This window comes from Bemisia tabaci, chromosome 2 (genome assembly GCF_918797505.1).
Source record: "Bemisia tabaci chromosome 2, PGI_BMITA_v3".
Lineage (NCBI taxonomy): Eukaryota > Metazoa > Arthropoda > Insecta > Hemiptera > Aleyrodidae > Bemisia > Bemisia tabaci.
The window spans coordinates 74,258,705-74,278,800 of NC_092794.1; the positions used below are offsets into that span (position 1 = coordinate 74,258,705).

The following is a 20,096-nucleotide window of genomic DNA, read 5'->3' on the forward strand; positions in this document are numbered from 1 at the left end:
TTTTCACAGCGATATTCTTCAAATTTTTCATGAATATAATGTGGTCTAGTGAGTTCTGACATTTAAAAATGGGTATGAACATTTAAGGCTTTATTTTCCTTGAATTTAAGTGGTTTCTCAGGGTCTACGGTAAGAAAAAAAGTCTAAAACATGTTAAAAGTTACTTGAACCTACCCTATAATGTTGAGCTATGACTTCAACTTTCATGAACCCTTAATTGTGCCTTTCAGCTTGATTTCGCTAAATGGAATTATTTATGATTTAAGTCGTGGTTGAGTTTACTATGCTGATAAAATATCATTGGAAAATTTAGGTTTCACCATCATAGTCTTCTACGAGGGCTGTCCCAAAAGAAACCGGACTTTTGTCATAGAAGGCGAACAGAGCGTCGTAATGAAGTTTTCTTGGGCTTGTTTGAAAGCTGATAAGCTACTGAAGATGCTTGTTTTTACAGAATGCAAACATTGGTCTTGGTAAGGAAACTACACGCTTTGGAATAAAGGAAAGTCAAACTCGAGTTGCGATTTTTGTCTTTATTTCAAGAAAAATTTAGATACAACTCTAAAAAAAAACCCAGGTTTTAAGTTAAAAACTTCGTTGCAATCTTATTCAAATGCTTAAAAATAAGGAAATCAACATTTTAAGCAGCTTACCAAGTCATCACCTATCCCCTTCAAAATATTCGCCAGCTTTGTCGATGCATTTTTGCCACCGTTTCTTCAATCGGGAGAAACACTGTTGAAAATCCGCAGGTTTGAATGATCGCAATTCCTTCAAGGTGAAACTGTCAACCGAGAATATTACAATGGTGTTCTGAGACGATTACGCGAAAATGTCCGCAGAAAAAGGCCCGAGCTTTGGAGAGAGAATTCCTGGTTTCTGCATCACGATAATGCACCTGCCCAAGCATCCCTCCAAATTCGCGAATTTTGTGCAAAGAATGCCATGAGTGTCCTCCCTCATCCCCTCTATTTACCTGACCTGGCTCCGTGTGATTTTTTCTTCACGACTTAAATCTACCTTGAAAGGTCTACGTTTTCAAACCATTCCGGAAATTCAAGAGAACACCTTGAAGGAATTGCGATCATTCAAACCTGAGGATTTCCAACAGTGTTTCTCCCAATTGAAGAAACGGTGGCAAAAATGCATCGACAAAGCTGGCGAGTATTTTGAAGGGGATAGGTGATGACTTGGTAAGCTGCTTAAAATGTTGATTTCCTTATTTTTAAGCATTTGAATAAGATTGCAACGAAGTTTTTAACTTAAAACCTGGGTTTTTTTTAGAGTTGTATCTAAATTTTTCTTGAAATAAAGACAAAAATCGCAACTCGAGTTTGACTTTCCTTTATTCCAAAGCGTGTAGTTTCCTTACCAAGACCAATGTTTGCATTCTGTAAAAACAAGCATCTTCAGTAGCTTATCAGCTTTCAAACAAGCCCAAGAAAACTTCATTACGAAGCTCGGTTCGCCTTCTATGACAAAAGTCCGGTTTCTTTTGGGACAGCCCTCGTAAAAATAACCATCAGCATTACTGCACCAACCAAAATCTAGCCCAAAAAAAAAAAAATAATTCGGCTGATAAAGTGGGAGAAGTTGGGATGTGCAGTCTCAAAATAAAAATACCTAGCTGTGATTGGACATAGCTTTGCTTTCATTGAGACTTTCAAATTTTATGAATAAAAAACAGTACGCGTTTAGCAAAAACAGTTAGTTTTGTCCTTACCTGTAGACCATACAAAAAGAGCTAAATTGAAGGAGAACTTAGCTTTTGACAGCGATGCTCTTCAAATTTTTCATATACCTGTACAATGTGTTCTAGTGAGTTTGGATGGTAAAAAATGGTCAGGAACATTAAAAGCTTTATTTTCCATGAATGTAAGTTGTCGTTTAGGATAGATTCTGACGACTAGATCCTTACTAGAGTAAGGAAAGAAAGTCTAAAATTGTTAAAAGTCACAGAAAAACGCGAAAAAAGAAAAAAGTCGGAAAAGGAAGTCAAATTTACATAACAATTAAATTAACATAAAAATTTCGTAAAAAGTATTGGAAATTACGAACAAATGTATTTACGTAAAAACTGTATTAAAAAGAAAGTTAATTTTAATTAAGAAAAATGATCTTGGTAAATCAATTTCTCACGTAAATTTGACTCAAAATTCATTTAAAAAACAGGGCCGGATTTACCTACTTGCCGCCCATGGGCCAGATTTACCTACTTGCTGCCCATGGGCCACCTGTATTTTGCCGCCCCCTTCTCATTCGTTTTGAAACATCAATAAAAAACAACTTAATCGGCCCGAAACAGTAACAGAGAAACAACTTAAAACGGGACTAAGGACGCAAATAATAAAAAGAAACACATAAAATATAATAAGAAACCCGGGACGTTTCGCAGGGATCACACCCGCATTTTCAACCGGCAAAACAAGAAAAATTAAAAGAAAGGACACTATGCCCCTCACTACTAGCAAAAGTTCGCACGGAACTTTGCGTGAAAGTTAAGTTCCGTAAACCTATCTACATATGTGTGAACAAGGCCTTCCATTTGTAAGAAATGAAGGTAAAAATTATGCAAGAACAAACATAAATGTGGTTTAATAATTTTAACTTCCGCCGCCGCGCCGCGCTGACCGCACTGTGTTTGGCGCAATGCGTGAAGTATTCCTACAGTCTTGTAGGCGCTATGCGTTTCACGCCGACCGCCGCACAGTGGATTGAGTCAATTAGAGGGGTCGGACATGAAATTTTTGACAAGAACTGCAAATGTTGATGTTTATTTCGTCACATTTTAAAGTTCAAGGGGTGATACTGGAAGAAAATATCACGAGAAAACCAGTGGAACAGCTTGCAGAACATTAGATTCTTGTATAAACGGAGTTATGAGCGTTTTAAGTTCCCAAATTTTTTCCGACCTCTCTCATTGACTCGATTCACCGTGCGCCGCGCTGAGGGCTTCTCCTTTCTATCTCAAGTCCTCACTGCAGCACCGCAGTCCTGTCCTGTCAGTTATCACTGCTGCACCGCTCCATGCCAAATTGCGTGTTTAGTTTCTCTCTTAACTCGACTAATTAAAGGTGCTGTCTCTTGTGTCACCGAAAGACGCTTTCTCGTTTGTAATTTTTTTTTCCTGAATCCGATTTTTTTTAAACCTACATTTTAAAAAAATGCAAAATTTGCCGCCCCCTGCGTTAAGAAATGAGAGAGAGATGCTGTACTCGATTATCTAATGCATCTGACGAGTTTTTCAATTCAAAAAGGAACGTATTACACTCCACAAATAAATCACGTTTGAAGCGCAAACCGGAAAAAAACACGATTTGTCAAAAGTATTCATTAAGTATTGCACTTTCCACAGAAGCGTATTGCACAAAAATGTCACTGTAACGACTTCCGGATATGGTTGCGACCAACTTAAGGCTCAAAATTTTGATTTGTTCGCTCCCTAAAAAAAATGGTCCATCTCTGTAACTGTGCTCACCAAAACTGACATAGATCCCAGGGTCACAGGCTGTCGTGGTCCCGGAGACATTTTTTAGGGTTGAAATCCTTCCTCTTATTTAATTGTTTTTTAAATAAACTTAGGCTAGGACACTATCCCTAAATAACAAACAGACCAATTTGGTTCCAATGCTTCGAGCTCTGCACGTGTAAACTTGAGTTTTTTGTTTTTATTACTCTCGCTTTTTATTACTTTCGTCGGTCTGCTCAGGGCCGAAGGGGGCCTTCCCTCCCCCCTTCCTCCTCTTACAGTCACGCTCCGGCGTGGCTGCAGCCGTTGCGCCGCGTCATTTTTGTGGGAACATTGATCAGCGTTTCGAGCCTTAAGGCTCAGTTCGGGTGCGATATTCTATCGTCTACGCGCCCAACCCCCCCTCCCCCTCCCCTCCCAAAGACGCTCCGCGCCACCGGACTATCGATATTTTAGACCAAAATATTGTATCGATATTTCAACGTTGATATATCGTCCGTATCCATACATTTATCTCCAGAAATATCGAATCGATTTTTCTTTCTTTCTTCTGCTGAGTTGTGTATTTTACACCTCGGAAAATCGGAAATTATGGTCAATTTTTCATAGTTGGAATTTCGGATTTCGCTGGCCAGGTTGTACAGACCTACGTCACAGGGTAAACAAACCTCAAGATGCAAATACCTCCTTTTTTTCTATATGTAGGTATAGGACTTTCCGCGTGGCTGCTCGATGGTTTGTTAATCTGTGGAGGTTAAGCTACATTCACGCGTCGCAAGCAACCTGGCGCGTCTGCTTCTTGCTACTGCGAGCGCGCCTTCATTTCCTCCTGCACACAACAAGGACAACCACGATGATAAAGAATTCCATTCGGCGAAATCGAGCCGAGAGCAGGCACCACGAGTATATACATATGGGTTATTTTAGTGATGGGTGGGATTTTATTTAAAATTCCTATGAATCCTAGGTATAGTATTTACTTTAGTAAACAATTATCATTTATTCTATCACTTCTTCGGATTATTTATTTTTAATCAATCTATATTCATGTGAAGTGTAGCTCATCTGCATTTTTCTTTCCCTGGAACCTAAATGTATATTATGAGTTTGAATCCATCAGAAACTAAGTCAGTCAAAATCAAATTTAACTACATACGAAGTGAAAACGATTTGTATTTCGCAAATCAAAGTGATAGTTAAAGCAACCAAACTGTGTCAGAAATGTTCCCAAATTACTAGGTAACGCTTTTATCAGCTCATCATCTGATCCAATAATTTTAATTGTGGCATTTCATTCGGCATGTCGCCGCACGACTTCTATGATACTCAAAGTCTCACATATATAATTTGAAAGGGGGGGGTCTGGGGGGGCGGCGCCCCCTCAGCAGGTAGCTTTTGCTACTTGTTTCTATCTCTAGTTGTTCTAACATATTCGTCTTCCTTCCTTCTTTGCACTTTCTCAGGATTTTGACTATACACTCATCCACCGTCATTTGTATTTTATCAATTAAATGATCACTTGAGGATGAGTTGCCCCTCTTGTTTCATTTTGCATTGGTAAAATGTTCACCTCTGCGCATCTGGACAAAGCAGCCAGTCTGACCAACGCATTCTTTACTTTTTTTGCATGTTATTCCATAAATTTTACGTTTATTTCCATATATATATAAGCCCCACGTTCCTTTTTGTGTTAATATTTATGTCTTCCTAAATTCATTTCATTTGAGTACGTGACACTACTGTTTTCTTTCTCTGAAATAATCCTTATCGCTTTTTCTGAGACTTCTTTCACTTAAAAGTAGTCCAGTTTTTTTTATTGTTGGTAGTCCTGTTCCCTTTGAAAATCATGGTGCCATTTAGTTTCTCTTTTTTCCTTCCTAGTAAGTGGTGGATGCATCTATTGTTATAACCGTTGTTAAGAACTCTCTAGATTTAATAAGTAAGATTAAAGATCTCTAAATTCCCAGCAACGCCAAACTTATCCCTTTAGATGTGGATAACACGTACACAAATGTAAACAGAATAGAAGCCATCCACCATACTGGTGAAATAATGAAAAAGTACTCCAACCTATCTAAATCAGAAATAAACAGTTTCAAGATTTGGCAATGTCTGCGACGGAAAACAACTATTTTGAGTTCTAGAACCGTATTTACCAGCTCAAGAGAGGGTTAGCCATGGGCGTTCCGTCATCACCACTTTTTTCAGACGATTTCTTGATCAAATTTGACACCATAATCAACGAAAACACTAAGTGGAAGAAAAACATTTAAACTTAGCACAGGTATGTCGATGATATTTTTCTAATCTGAACAGGTACCAATAGAGAACTGGATAAGTTTGTCGCGGAAATCAATATGGTAGACCCTAATATCAAATTTAAACTAGAAAATGGCAACAAAAAGTTGAAGTTACTTGACCTAGCAGTAAGCATAGTAAAAAACAAGCTTGTTTTTGGCATCTGTAGGAAAGAAAGTAGTACTGATGCTGTTATTCCCTCTAAATCTTATCACAGCTGGAGCAATGGCTGCTTTCCATATTATGATCAATCACCTTCTTAGCATACCATTGAGCAGAGAAGAGTACAAAAAAGAGCTAAAAATAAGTAAGAAAATAGCTACAAACAACGGTTATAACAGTAGATGCATCCATTGCATATTAAGAAGGAAAAAATAGAAACTAAATGGCGCCATGATTTTTAAAGGGAACAGGACTACCAACAATCAAAAAATTGGATTACTTTTAAGTGAAAGAAGTCTCAGAAAAAGCGTTAAGGATTATTTCAGAGAAAGAAAACAGTAGGGTCACGTACTCAAATGAAATGAATTTAGGAAGACATAAATATTAACACATAAAGGAACGTGGGACTTATAAATATATAGAAATATGGAAATAAACGTGAAATTTATGGAATAACATACCAAAAAAAGTACAGAATGCGTTGGTCAGACTGGCTGCTCTGTCCAGATGCGCAGAGGTGAACATTTTACCAATTCAAAATGAAACAAGAGGGGCAACTCATCCTCAAGTGATCATTTAATTGATAAAATACAAATGACGGTGGATGAGTGTATAGTCAAAATCCTGAGAAAGTGCAAAGAAGGAAGGAAGATGAATATGTTAGAACAACTAGAGATAGAAAAAAGAAAACCATCTGGTAAGCTCCTCAACACCCAAGTGGAAAGTAAGGTAGCACTCCTGTCAATTCCCCAGTCGCTGTTATCTACCTGACCTGTGCGCGAGTTTTGGATTTTTTAGTGATTTGAAAAAAGGTTTTAATGTTTAAATTACGTATTTCATTTAACAAAATAGTGATTTTGATTCCTATTGATCTGAAGACAAAGGGCTTAAAAGCGTTCAAAATGATCATTGTCTAACAGAATTTCATTCAAGACAACATCAGGACCGAAAAAAAAAAAGCTGAGTTACATTCCTCAAAAAAAATTTTTTTTCAAGTAATATGTTTTTACGGGTTTTTGTAGAGCTGATTGTGAAGGATAGACTCCTTGGTCAATTACAGCCGTTGTGGCACGAAAAATAAAAAGCTGCCGGGCCTTGTAGACCCGGTTAGTCATCTAAGGGTTAAAAGGGTAAGCTTGCCACCTCATCCTATTGGAAACCACCTGATTCGCCTTGAATTAAAATGTATCTAATTTACACTGAAGCCAGGGATAGCAAGATATATCCAGTACAATTTAAAAAATTGAACGAAACTAACTGTAGCATTCATTTTAGGTTATGTCGGGTGTAAACTTTGGTGTCACATATCCCCAATGCGCACCCGAAATTTAGGCAACAATTTTTCTTTTGAAGGTTCCAGAAGGCTTTACTAATCGATTATGAAGACGATTTTAACATATTTTCATTTGAGGCAAAATTTGAATGCTAAAAAATTTTCACCGCAAGTATTCTGATCATTTTGATGATGTTGTAAGCAGGCAAAAAATTTAGAAGTATCATTTCATTTGATCTCCTTTTGCATTTGTTTCACCATTAGTAAGAACTATTCAGTCAACAGGAAACCTTGTAGGCAGCCTTTTCTGTAATTTTTAAACAAAATTAGGTCAAATTGTCGCATAATATTCACTTAATTGATAATTATCTCGGACCGTGCAGCACAGAAAATACACGGTCTAAGAAGAGGTAATTGCGGCTGTTAGGGACCCCTGTATTAACTGACCGAGTTTGCCGAACACAGAACAGCTAATGAAAATTGTTTATGTATCACTGCGATTTGACAAATTTTTAGAGGGCTATTTTGGAGCTCTGGACTCAATATTTGACGATGCCAATGCCACCATCGGTTTTCTTGCCAAAAGTTCTTTGTGACTCAGCAGTTACATCCCAAATCCCAGCCGCATGCAACTACTCCGTTATGTAATTAATTTAAGATGTAAAATTCGTTTCTTTTGAGAATTGAAGTAAGTCTTCTTTTTTTAATGGTGTCCTTTTCTCAGGTTAATTATCCTTATTAGTTGAACCTGTTAGATTTTATGAAATTGGAAGGAAATTTTTTATTCAGTGTCTTTCGGACTGACTGATTTTTTTCTTTATCGAATGAAGAGGTTTGGCCTTGCCGTACGTTTATCAACACTAAAGACTTCTTCATCCTGCATTTGCTGTTCAATATACTCTTAGCTTGTCATGTTTTTGGAGGGCAAGGTCCTTAAATTTGGTCTCAAGGTTTTTGTTCTGATCTAATGTTCCTTGCGGAATTGGTTCTCTTGGATTCTCTCATGTTTTTTTTTTTATTATTATTATCAATACCCTGACCTGTTTTACTTAAAAAATTGAAATCTCAACTTTTCGAACTTACGAAGCAAGAACTCTTGATGAATGAGCTTTTTGAACATTGTCATGTCTTCTCTAAAGGAACCCGCATAAGTTTTCAATCGATACCTTTTCTAATAGTAAATTTTATGCTCTTTCATTTAGATCTTATTTTCTTTTTACGTAGGACCAACAATTTTCCAGTATTAAGACCCCCAACCTCCTTTTTTCTCAAAATTGCGGCATTAACACAAAGTAGATTAATGGGGGGACTCTTGGTATGTTCGTCAAGAATGCAACAGTAACATTTTCCTGCCCAGTAACCCTCCTTATGAATTTTTGCCCCATACCACATGAACAATTCCTAAATTGACCGCACTAACAATACGAAAATAAAATAGTGAGAAAAGGAAAAATATAGAAAATACAGAAACAACAAACAAGAAATGAAAAAGAAAAAGTAAAGAAAAGGACTTAAAAAATACATGAGAAAATGAAGAATTAAAGAAAGAGAGAAAGTTAAAGTGGGAGTGAGGGCCAGAAAAAGTAAGGCAATTGTGCTGGGAACCCCAATTTTTAAAGACATGACTTGGAGAGTTAGAGATGGTGAAGTTCGAATTCCTTGGGGTTAGTTATAAATTTCTCTCTGTGATCCCAGACTTGGTCCAACCCAAAAAAATTGATGAGAATTCCTGATACAAGTGGTCTGCAACACCCTTTATCAGTGTTGAAAAGCCATGTATTATCCATCCAAAATGGAAGCAGAACAGGCAGCCTTCTTTCTTCATTCTTGATTGCAATATCCAATCATATTTTTTTTCATCTCATCTTTCTTCGAGATGCTGATCCTTCATTATCTCACCTCTAACATCTAATTATTCTTAATGTAATCTTTTCATTATCTTTCTCTTTAGGTCAGTTGAGAGTGGAAATCTAGAAAATTCAAGGTAAAAAGAAGTAAAGAAACCAGTGGTAGAACTGCCCTAAGTATTTAGTCGAAATTGCTCAAAAGAGTTGAACTGATAAAAATGCTCATGAGAAAAGTTGATGCAAGATCTGGTTTATTTGACTTTTGAATAGGTTTTCTGGTTGACTTTGATTTTTGGGATTTGGAAATTTGCGGCTTTAATCAGGTTTCAGGCAGACAGTTGGATCTTTATTTACTTTTGACTGTAATCAAATATGCGAATTTTCATTACACTCTATTATTTGAGGAGATCATGCTACTTATTTATTTTGATATTTATTTTTATATAATTGATACGCAATAAGTTTTACTGAGAAAATCAGGAAATATCCAACAAGAACCAAAGTTACAGTACTTGACTGTGGAGCAACTGGGTATGTCTTGGCTCATACTATCAGGAGTTTCGTCAACATTTTAAACAGTAAAATAAGTCTGTCTGATTCTCTGATCTCCTGCTCTTGCCAAGTGTTGATAAGTAACTGCTAACAGTTTGAAGTAATTATTGACTAACTCAGACATTTTTTTGACTAATCCTCAGTCGTCTCTCAGCTCTCATCATTCCTTCTTCATGAAAATCACCTTTATTAAGCACTTAACTTTCATGTATTTATCTATTTTATTTTATTTTCTTATTTTTTTTTTCAATCATTTTTTTTTGTCTTGTTAAAAACCTGTGAAAAGCTAAATTCATATAAAATGCAAATATAAATCCAGTTTTGGAAAGAAATTGGAGAAAGTCGAAACTAAAATATTCAAACTCACAAAATTAATTAAATTTGCCGACGCGTTTCGGGGCTCCCTGGCCCCTTCTTCAAGGCTAAATTCAGACTTAATTAAGCACCTTAATTGGCACCTCCGGTCGGAATTTTGTCTTGAAGAAGGGGCTGGGGAGCCCCGAAACATGTCGGCAACTTTAATTAATTTTGTGAGTTTGAGTTTTTTAGTTTCAACTTTCTCCATTTTCATTATTTAGCTCACAGCTTGTTACCTAGATTTCCCGTTTGTTTCGTTTTGTTTCGTTTTCGATACTTTTGGTTTATTATAATACATCATTGTTGCGCTATGTATTATAATATATCAATCACTAATTCCTCTTCATTTCAATTTTGGTAGTGTAAACTACAGATACCAAGCTCCAGATTTATAAGATTTGGTTACTTTCAAATGCTAATGAACATTTGTTTCTGTAAAATCAAAGGAACATTGTTCAGCTGTGAGCTTAGGCAGTCCAAAATTAAAATTTTGCTCCATTTGCTTCAGATTTTTGCTGCAGTTTTCAAAATACACAATCTACTGCTATGATCTCCATCTTGATTTTGCCGTCTTAGTTGTCTGGTTTTTGAACTCATGTCAATGAGTTAAGTTGAAAATGTTTAGTGGTTTTGGTTGTCAGGATATTTTTATCGTTACATCCACAATTCGGGTTTTCCTTTTTTTCGCCACCATTTAAAAGTTGACTGGTTGTTTCACCTCCCTTCTTTATTTTAGTGATAAAGGTTGTGCATTTCCATCAAAATGCAGAACTTGTAAAAAAAATATTTATTATTGTCTTGAGTTCTTGACATGGAATTCCTCCTCCCATCCCTCTGTGGGCTGACTGTTGAAATTGATGGACGAACTGACAGACAAAGAAGACAGAGGTAGTGTGGAGTGATCCTATTAGTTGAAATGGGTGGTTCTTATCAATTAAGAGGGTAAATGATAGACTAACAAGGTGGAGAGATGGTGCTGGGTCCACACCATCTTGCGGGGAAAACAAAGCCAAGAAGTTCCACAAATTTTTCAATTAGAGTCAGAAAAAGTTTTGCCCTGGATTTTGGTTGTCGGAGTTTTTGCTCCTGAGGGGGAGAGGGTTCAGCTCAAGCAGCTTGTGTTGGAATATTAAGTTGAGCTCTTGCCGAGAGATCTATAACGTTTTGGGTCATCTACCATCGCTGCTGAACAACTCTTAATAAAACAAGGTATACCCGGGGAATTTAACACTCCCCCCCCCCCACCCCCCCCCCCCCCCCCCCTAAGTCTTGTAGTAGTACTCATTAGAGCAAAAACATTTTTTTGACTCTGATTGAAACATTTTTGCAGCTTCTTGGCTTTGGTTTCCCTGCAAAACAGTGTGGACCCAGCACAATTTCTCCACCTTGTAACATACAGTTTGGGCTATTTTTTAGTGTTTTTTCTCGTTTGATGGACTAACTATGGGGTTTCCCTTGGGTTGCTGTTTGTTAGTCTACCTACCTCCTTTGGTCATTGCAACAACCTGCTCCCACCCATAGGATCCCTCCATAATCCTTTTGTCATCTTAGTCTATAGCTTTGTCTATCAGTTTTAAAAATCAGCCTTCAGAAAATTGGAAGGAAAGAAATTACCATCATCAGTGAAACACTTTATTTTCCCTGGAACCATTCTACTTTAATGTATTACATGTTGTTGAATGTTGATGGAATTATCAAAATTTTGACAGAGGGAAATGCTCCCTAATTTTCATGAATAAATGATTCCTTTCATTTATTTGAGTTTATGATAACTTAGTCAGTCTCAATCAAATATAGCAAAGCACCTACTCAGGAAGGTATGCTCTGTTAAAGTTTATAATTTTTGGAGACAGTTCATCTCTCTTGTAGTGTACAAACTGTATTTTCTCAATTTTTACAGAAAGCACCTTTTCTCTTGACTTTAATATCAAAGTATTTTTTTTTTCCATTTCAATCATGCTAATCTCTTCAGTGTAAAGACACTAATGTACAAGCAGGATCGTTATTCCTGCGAAAAATAGTTTTCCGTAACCCGCCGCACATGACTCAGTTGACCACAGGAGATTACCCAGGCCCGAAGTCATGTTAGTGAAGAAAGCCTTTCCCCTCATTGATATTGCACCTTCTCCGACCGTATCTCTCACATCTTCGTTTCTCCTCATTGCAGCATGCATCAAATTGCGATTATCCGGAATATATGATCACATGCCTTATCTGATCGAATCCGTTACTCACTTTTCTGATACGGAAGACAAGACTTGTCTCACTGGGTCAACAGTCGGTTAGTTTAATTTCATTTCGAAGAGGACTGAAGACCCATCGCTCTTGGTGCCCTGGCCCTGCTGATATCTAAGCGCCAGTGTAAGGGGCCATGCAAGCAGGGGGGGGGGGGGGGGCAACCAGCCTTTGTGTTCGAGCTAATTGAAAATTACTTCGATTTTCTGTTTCTTTTTAATATTACTTTCTTTTTAAACAGTCAAAATATTCAAAACTTTTGTAATACAAGTCGTTAGTTGTGGATCACTTCCTTTTATTATTGTCTTGATTATGATACGAAATTAAAAAATATTAATCATGTTTCAATCATGTTTAATCTTCATAGTATTTTCTTTCCTTTTATTTAATACTTGTTGCCTCCCCCCCCCAAAAAAAAAAGAAATATTTGATAAAAGGGCATTATTTGACAAGACAAAGATACTGTAAATAATGCTTCAGCCGTTTGTGGATGAAATATTTTGCTCTTACGAAAGCTTTCGTGAATAGAACTAAATAATACTAATGAAGATTTTTATTAAATTTAAATTAAATGTATTTTCTGTGTCAAGCAATGAGTTTCTTCCAATAATGTGGCCAATTCAAAGAATAAATCAATCAGGAAGACGAAAACTCCTAAATAGAGGTGTAATTTTTGTATCTTTGAAATTAAAATAATTTATATCATCAGTAGAGGAGTAGAAATGAATCAGAATTTTAAAAAAATCATAAGTCAACAGAAATGTAGAAACAAAGTATAACAAAAATACATCAATACCAACAAAATAAAAAAGTTGAATCCCAAAACCTTTCAAAGCTATAGCCTAGCTCCATATGAGATTTCTATATTTCATTTGACTGAATTGTAAAACAATTTAATAAAAATGAATAAATCTTCTACGCTATATTTTACACGCCTGTCCTTGAAGACTTACTGAAGAAATCTAAATCCTCAATATTAGTTAACTTTGGTCGAAAGCATCTCGCCCATTGTTTGGAACCAGGAGGAAATAATGAGAAAGCAAAAAAAAATTATTATTTTCAGGGTGGACAGTGGGCCAGACGCCAAATATTCAACATTAAAATCGAGATGTTGTAAAACCAAGTAACACAGAGAAAGTTGAGAGGAGGGTGGCATATCTCTTGCCGAAAGAGCTAAGATGACCTTGATTAGCATTTGAAGCACCCTAAAGGAAGGAACTTCATAGGGGTTGGTATCCTATAGCTTATTTGACTTAAATTTCTGACATGATTAACTGACTATTTAAAAAAATAATGAAGATTTGGCAATTAAAAACAATCCAAATAAATACAAAACTTGCTGCCTCAACTCGCTACGCTCGCTTGCGCCGCTAGCGCAGGGCTTTGCCCCCTGAACCTCCAGTCACTCGCTCCGCGAGCCAAATTTTGCTACTACAAGTAATTAAAGGACTTCCCTGAATATGATGTTTTATGTGCGCCTACCTTTAGGGGCAAAGAAGTCCGCGGCAAAGACGCAAATATGTCGTGATCAAATCGAGGTAAATTTTGCAACATCGGTCGCGCAGATGGAAAAACCAAGGGGTGCTGGCACATCTAGAGCCTAAGAGCTTTCATTTAAAACACATCCGAGGTAAATGGGTCCAGCAGTTTTTGAGATCGAAATAGCACAAACTGTCCAGCGGCAAAGAAGCAAATATGTCGTTATCAAATCGAGGTAAATTTTGGTGGCACCATCGTGTTTCTCGCGAACTTTTACATAAGAATCGACAGTCTAATCGCAAATTCCTCACACATGCAACATCTCCATTGTTAACAAGTTTTGTCAGTCAAGCAGGAGTGAATTTCAGGCTTCGGCAGGAAGCTCAGTGTTAGTTTTGATCAAAATAAGTAACGAACTCATGTAGTAGAAGACCCTAGCCAAATTTTTCAGGTTTTTCATTAAAAGTCCAGCATAGTATACTAGGGTATGAAGTTAGTCACATTGAAATTATGAGCATAAAGGCATGTGCTACTATTGTTTCTACTTAGGAGGTCTAATTTCACCATTCTAATTTTTCTCTCAAGTTTTCGGTAATTTAAGAAGAATAATACAATTTCTCTTTCATTGCTTGTTTTCAAAAATCCTCATCAAAAAACATTTAAATGATAATTATCTGCTTGAGAATTTCACCAAAAGTTTGAATAAAAAAGGAGACCACAGTATCGTTAAGAACAAATTTTGGTGGCCTTCTCCATCTCTTGCCCCAATGGTGCTTTCTGGATGCTGCAAAGCAGGGACAATAGTTAACATAATCATTGTAAATAGTCCCTATTTATCGATTTTAATTAAGCTAGAGTTTGACGACCCACCCATTCAAATTTTTAGTTGTGTAAATAGTTAATGTAAAAACACATATTGACTTGCAGTTATGTTTATCAATACAAGTTAAAAAAAGTACTTTAGGATGATCTGGTCAAGAAAAGGTATCGATGGTGATACTACGGAATCATATACCTCAGATTGCGATGTTGGAAATTTTCAGTAACATATCTATTAATTTTTTCAAGGATGACTGAATAGGTATCGGTATTCCACGTAAGGATTAATTATTAATGGAGTTGTTGCATGTGTGAGAAATTTGCGATTTGACTATTGATTCTTACGTAAAAGTTTGCGGAAAACACGATAGTGCCACTGGTTTTCCCTGAAATCAACTCCCAAGCTCAAAAAAGCTCTCAGAGTTGAGGACGTAATGAAGGGGATATTCCACGCTATCCTGAGAGTCCACCTCTAAGTAAGCACAAACTCTCCATGCAAAGATAGGGAGAAAATACATTGGCAGGGCTGCCTTTTTATTTGGGGACTCTAAAACTGAAAACGCGGCGACCCTGCTAATGTATTTGCTCCCTATCTTTGCATGGAGAGTTTGTCTTGATGTAGACGTGGACTCTCAGGATCATTACAGCCTCAACTTTGAGAGCATTTTTTGAGCTTGGGAGTTGATTCCAGAGAAAATCAGTGGGACCATCGTGTTTTTCACGAACTTTTACATGAGAATCAACAGTCAAATCGCAAATTCCTCACAAATGCAACATCTCCATTAATCCATCTCCATGTTAGGCCATTTAGTGTCAAATCTTTGTCACTAACTAAACTATCAAAAAAAGACGGCTAAATTGCCAAAAATATCGGAAAAATAACGATCTTTAGGTGCTATGCAGGCTGCGTTAAATTTTTTTTTTTCCAAATCCTTTTGGTTTTACTGCGTTTTTTTAGCACATGGAACCATTTAAGACCGTGCAACATTTGATTTGATCTAAACAAGTAAGTCCCACCCTTGGGGGGAGGGGGGTAGTGGAAAGATTTGACCGTTCTACCATGTAGTATTCTTGTAGTTTAGACACTATAGCATTAAGAAGCGCCCATATTAGCTCAGTAAGTTACATATCTTAGGATTAGTAAGCACTTAAAAGTCACTGATCATTGAAAAAACACAGGTCTTCAAAAATGAAAAAAACTGAACACGGCAGACTTTATGGTAGACTAGATAGTTGACTAGCTTCTATGTAATTTGTATTGCTGAGTTCAAAATTGACCTTAGTTTTTTGCGTTGACCCATTATCTTCCCACAAAATTAGTTTTCTCAAAAAAATGGAGTTTTTCGTGAGGAAATTTAATTTTGATTCAATTTTTTGGGGAAAACGGTGCATAATATTTAAAATCAAGGTCATTTTCGAATTCAGCAGCTAAAGTTACTTCAAATCAGACTTTAATGGGACCTATCCTTCATTGTAATATTTATTTAAAAAAAAAATAGGAACGAAAATTTGAGTTACAGCTACAAAAAATCTAGTTATATGCTATATTAATATTTGATAGCTTGACCTTGGCTGTAGATGATGACCTACTGCAGGCGCTCAAGCATGAACCTAACTTTTGTTTTCAAGGGATCCATTTCTCATTCAATCTGTCCACGTTGTGGCTCACACCTCTCAACACTATTACGGTCAGTGGCGTGGCGTGCTTTGTGATATATCGATTGATCTCCCATATAAACCTATAGAAAAGGATCGACAGACAGGGTGTTTACACCTTTATAATCGATTCTTTACCATGGCTTCGAATGGAGAAATATCGATAATCGATTAATCACGCCTCGCCACCGATTGCGGTGTGGTGAAGAATGGGAAAAAGATATGGAAGCGGAGGGAAGCCTCGAAGGCATACAGCTATCACCGACTGGCCCGACCGTGGAGGCAACAACGATGAAAGTAGGGGAAAGAGGAAAAGAGCAAGAAAATAAACATGGGACTTCCAATCGCTGATAAGTCTTGAATGCAGAGTTGGTGCAAGAGCTATCATTCCGTGGCCACAACAGCGGTGCACTAAAGAGTATGGCAGTTTACGGAAAACTATTTTTCGCAGGAATAACGATCCCGCTTGTACAATACTCTAGTAACTGTCCAACTATTCATAAGTTGAAACTAAAAACGATTGGATCTTGGACAATTCTAACCTTAAAAATGTATGTGCTGTACTACCTCTAATGTGTATTCACACTTCTGTAGAATATAGTTTATTTTTTTAAAAAAAAAAACCTTTAAAAAAAAACACCTTTTTTTTAAAAAAATAAAAAAAAACCTATTATGGAGCCAATTAAATAGTTTCCTTTCAATTTTTTTTTAAAAGTTATTCATCTGAGTTTTCTAAATTCATTCAAGCCACAAATTTTCATTCTTAGAACACTCATTACCAAACAAATAACATAAACATACAGTCTATCCCATATTTCATGCATGTTGAAGACTCAGAAAAGATAGATTAAAAAACTATTGTGTGCTGAAACCAAAACTACATACCCAGGTGTTCGAAAAGTCCCCTCCCCCCCCCCTCTAACTTTTGACCTAATTGAAGTAGAGATTTGAAACTTGGAGGGTGTTCCTAGATCAAAGGGAGCTACTTTTTGACCCCCCCAAAATTTTGGGGGGGCCCCATTTTGGGGGGGGGTTACGGACCCTAACTTTTAATTTTCAAATAGGAAGACCCCTTTTGTGATACCTCGTTCGAAAGAGCATAAAAAAAGAAAATTTTTCGCGCAAACCGGAAGTCATTATCTCAAACCGTTTCAAAATGGCGGCCGGTCAAAGTTCCAAATGGCCGAAAATTGGCACCTCTGCTATTTGCACATGGATTTGCTTGAAACTGTGTATCTGGGGGTATTTTGGCACGAAAAAAACGAACTTAACGTTGGATTTTCAAAAAAACCCTAATTTTTCAAAATGGCGACCGGTTTAGGCTCAAAAAGGCCGAAAATTTGACAAACTCGATTTTTTTGCCAATGGATTCACCTGAAATTCGGTATCTGCGGGTATTTTGACCCGAGAATAACGAATTCAACGTTAGATTTTTAAACAAACCCTCATTTTTCAAAATGGCCGCCGATTAAAGTTCAAAATGGTCAACAATTGGCAACCTCGACTTTTTGCCGATAGATTCGCCTCAAACTCGGTGTTTGAGGGTATCTGGGTGGGAGACAAACGAATTCAACGTTATTTCACCGAGTTTCAGGCGAATCTATTGGCAAAAAGTCGAGGTTGCCAATTGTTGACCATTTTGAACTTTAATCGGCGGCCATTTTGAAAAATGAGGGTTTGTCTAAAAATCTAACGTTGAATTCGTTATTCTCGGGTCAAAATACCCCCAGATACCGAATTTCAGGTGAATCCATTGGCAAAAAAATCGAGTTTGTCAAATTTTCGGCCTTTTTGAGCCTAAACCGGTCGCCATTTTGAAAAATTAGGGTTTTTTTGAAAATCCAACGTTAAGTTCGTTTTTTTCGTGCCAAAATACCCCCAGATACACAGTTTCAAGCAAATCCATGTGCAAATAGCAGAGGTGCCAATTTTTGGCCATTTGGAACTTTGACCGGCCGCCATTTTGAAACGGTTTGAGATAATGACTTCCGGTTTGCGCGACAAATTTTCTTTTTTTATGCTCTTTCGAACGAGGTATCACAAAAGGGGTCTTCCTATTTGAAAATTAAAAGTTAGGGTCCGTAACCCCCCCAAAATGGGGCCCCCCCAAAATTTTGGGGGGGGTCAAAAAGTAGCTCCCTTTGATCTAGGAACACCCTCCAAGTTTCAAATCTCTACCTCAATTAGGTCAAAAGTTAGAGGGGGGGGGAGGGGACTTTTCGAACACCCTGTATTTAAACCAGGCAAAAATTGTGTGAAAATTTAAGTCATTTTGTGTTCAATGGAATTCTCTGGCTGAATTTGTATTGTGTTTTTAAATAATGAAATTTATAAATCTACCCTTAATTTTATTGATAATTGAAACTATGCATATTTCCCTATCTTTTAGTTGGCAGATGGCTTCAAGGTAAGGCACACTTCATTCATCTTAACTTTTTTTCCCCTATCGTTTTATCAGTTTGGTTCGGTCATCACTTATCCTTTCTCCAATTTGATCCTTCTCTTTGTGTTCTGTCACGTTCATTTGCTTCCTTTTTTTATGTGGCCTTGGTTTCTCTCAAATACCATTGTACTTGTTGTCTGCTTTTTTTAAAGTATATCTAAATATTCTCTTGCTTAATTCAAGTAAGTTATTAGACAAGAGGTAATAAAAAGGCATCCTAGCAGAGAGGTATTCTGTTTTAAATACCAGAATTTACCCCTATTACTTTGTAAAATTTGATTGTGTACCCTTAAGTTTCAGTTCTTGTTTCCTAAGTCTTATTACTTGTGTGAAGCATGTACTCGAAAAGTTTGAGTTGGACAATGGCAAGAAAACTGATTATTTTTTATTTTATTCTCTGCCAAAAATTCCAAGCCAAAAGATGCTTAAGTTAAAGTAAGTGGAAATGACCATTAATATCAAAAAAATTTCTGAAATGCTTTTAAGGCAAATTGTGGAAGAAAAACTATAACCAAGCAAATGGGAAGTGAAAGAATCATGAAAAAGCAAGGGCAGAGAAAAAACTTTTCTCATGGCATTTAACTTTGGATTAGTCATATTTTTAATTCTATGCAGACTTTTTTTATAAGAGTGATAAATATTAGTAACATATCCATGACGCATTCAAAATTGTTTTTGAAAATATACTCTCTAAATTTATTGCACCAAGGCTCTTACCAAGAGATTCACACCGTAATACTCCAGTCTCATTATCGCAAGAGTTTTTCAATGTTACTAGCATCTCTATATTCCATCATTCTTCAATGTACTTACTGCATCCTCAGTCAATTCCTGAATTGTGGTAATGACACCCATTTTCAGCCTTTAGAAATCCTTTAAGGTATCATGAAGTTGGACCCTTATTGCCACCCATAAAATAAGAAATCCCTGCACATTTGAGTAAGCTTCTTATTCTGCTCTTCAAGTCTCTGTTTTGGCATCATGGGATCAAAAATGGCTAATCATGAGATGTCTTGCATTCGTTTGTTGATATTTACCTTATCACTGCTGCACTTTTGAGCGTACGCCTATGAAGTATTTGAAACATTTCGTCGGTTCATGTATTTTTTATCTTTCGTTTTTTCCAGCTCCCATTTAATATTGCATCAATTCTATCGCTATTTCTTTGCTCTTTGCTTCTAATTTCTATTGCTTGCTTTCTACATTTTTCACTGCAATTCCAACATGAAACAGGGTGTTTACTGTACGAAAAAAGTTCAGATTATGAAGGATTAGTAAGGAAGTTCAGGAAATAGATGGATTCTCCGTTTGTGATCAACTGTGCAAAATAGCTTTGGGCAGAGTACCTTTACAGCAAGAATATGGCCACTGGGTCTCATGATGACTCTTACGGTAAAAAGAATGGTGGCACCTAGGTGGGAGAAGGTGGCAGCGGGTCAGAAAGGATTGTCACCACCTTCTACCAACCTTGTCATAGGAGAGGTTCAAGTCAAAACGATGTAATGC

General features: G+C 36.9%; 1 protein-coding gene across 10 annotated transcripts in view; it reads left to right on the forward strand.

Annotated features, from left to right (window-relative positions):
* shi (dynamin-1 shibire) overlaps window positions 1–20,096 on the forward strand; it is a 116,191-nt gene that overhangs the window by 39,442 nt on the left and 56,653 nt on the right. For 4 of the 10 annotated variants that reach the window (XM_072296235.1, XM_019055302.2, XM_019055304.2 and 1 more), the window contains exon 11: window positions 9,154–9,186. The exons of 5 other annotated variants lie outside the window; for them this stretch is intronic. In XM_072296235.1, the coding sequence (XP_072152336.1) occupies window positions 9,154–9,186 (33 nt within the window). Of the gene's footprint in view, window positions 1–9,153; window positions 9,187–18,536; window positions 18,555–20,096 lie in introns of all 10 variants that reach the window. One more of the 10 variants, XM_072296236.1, reaches the window with a different exon arrangement.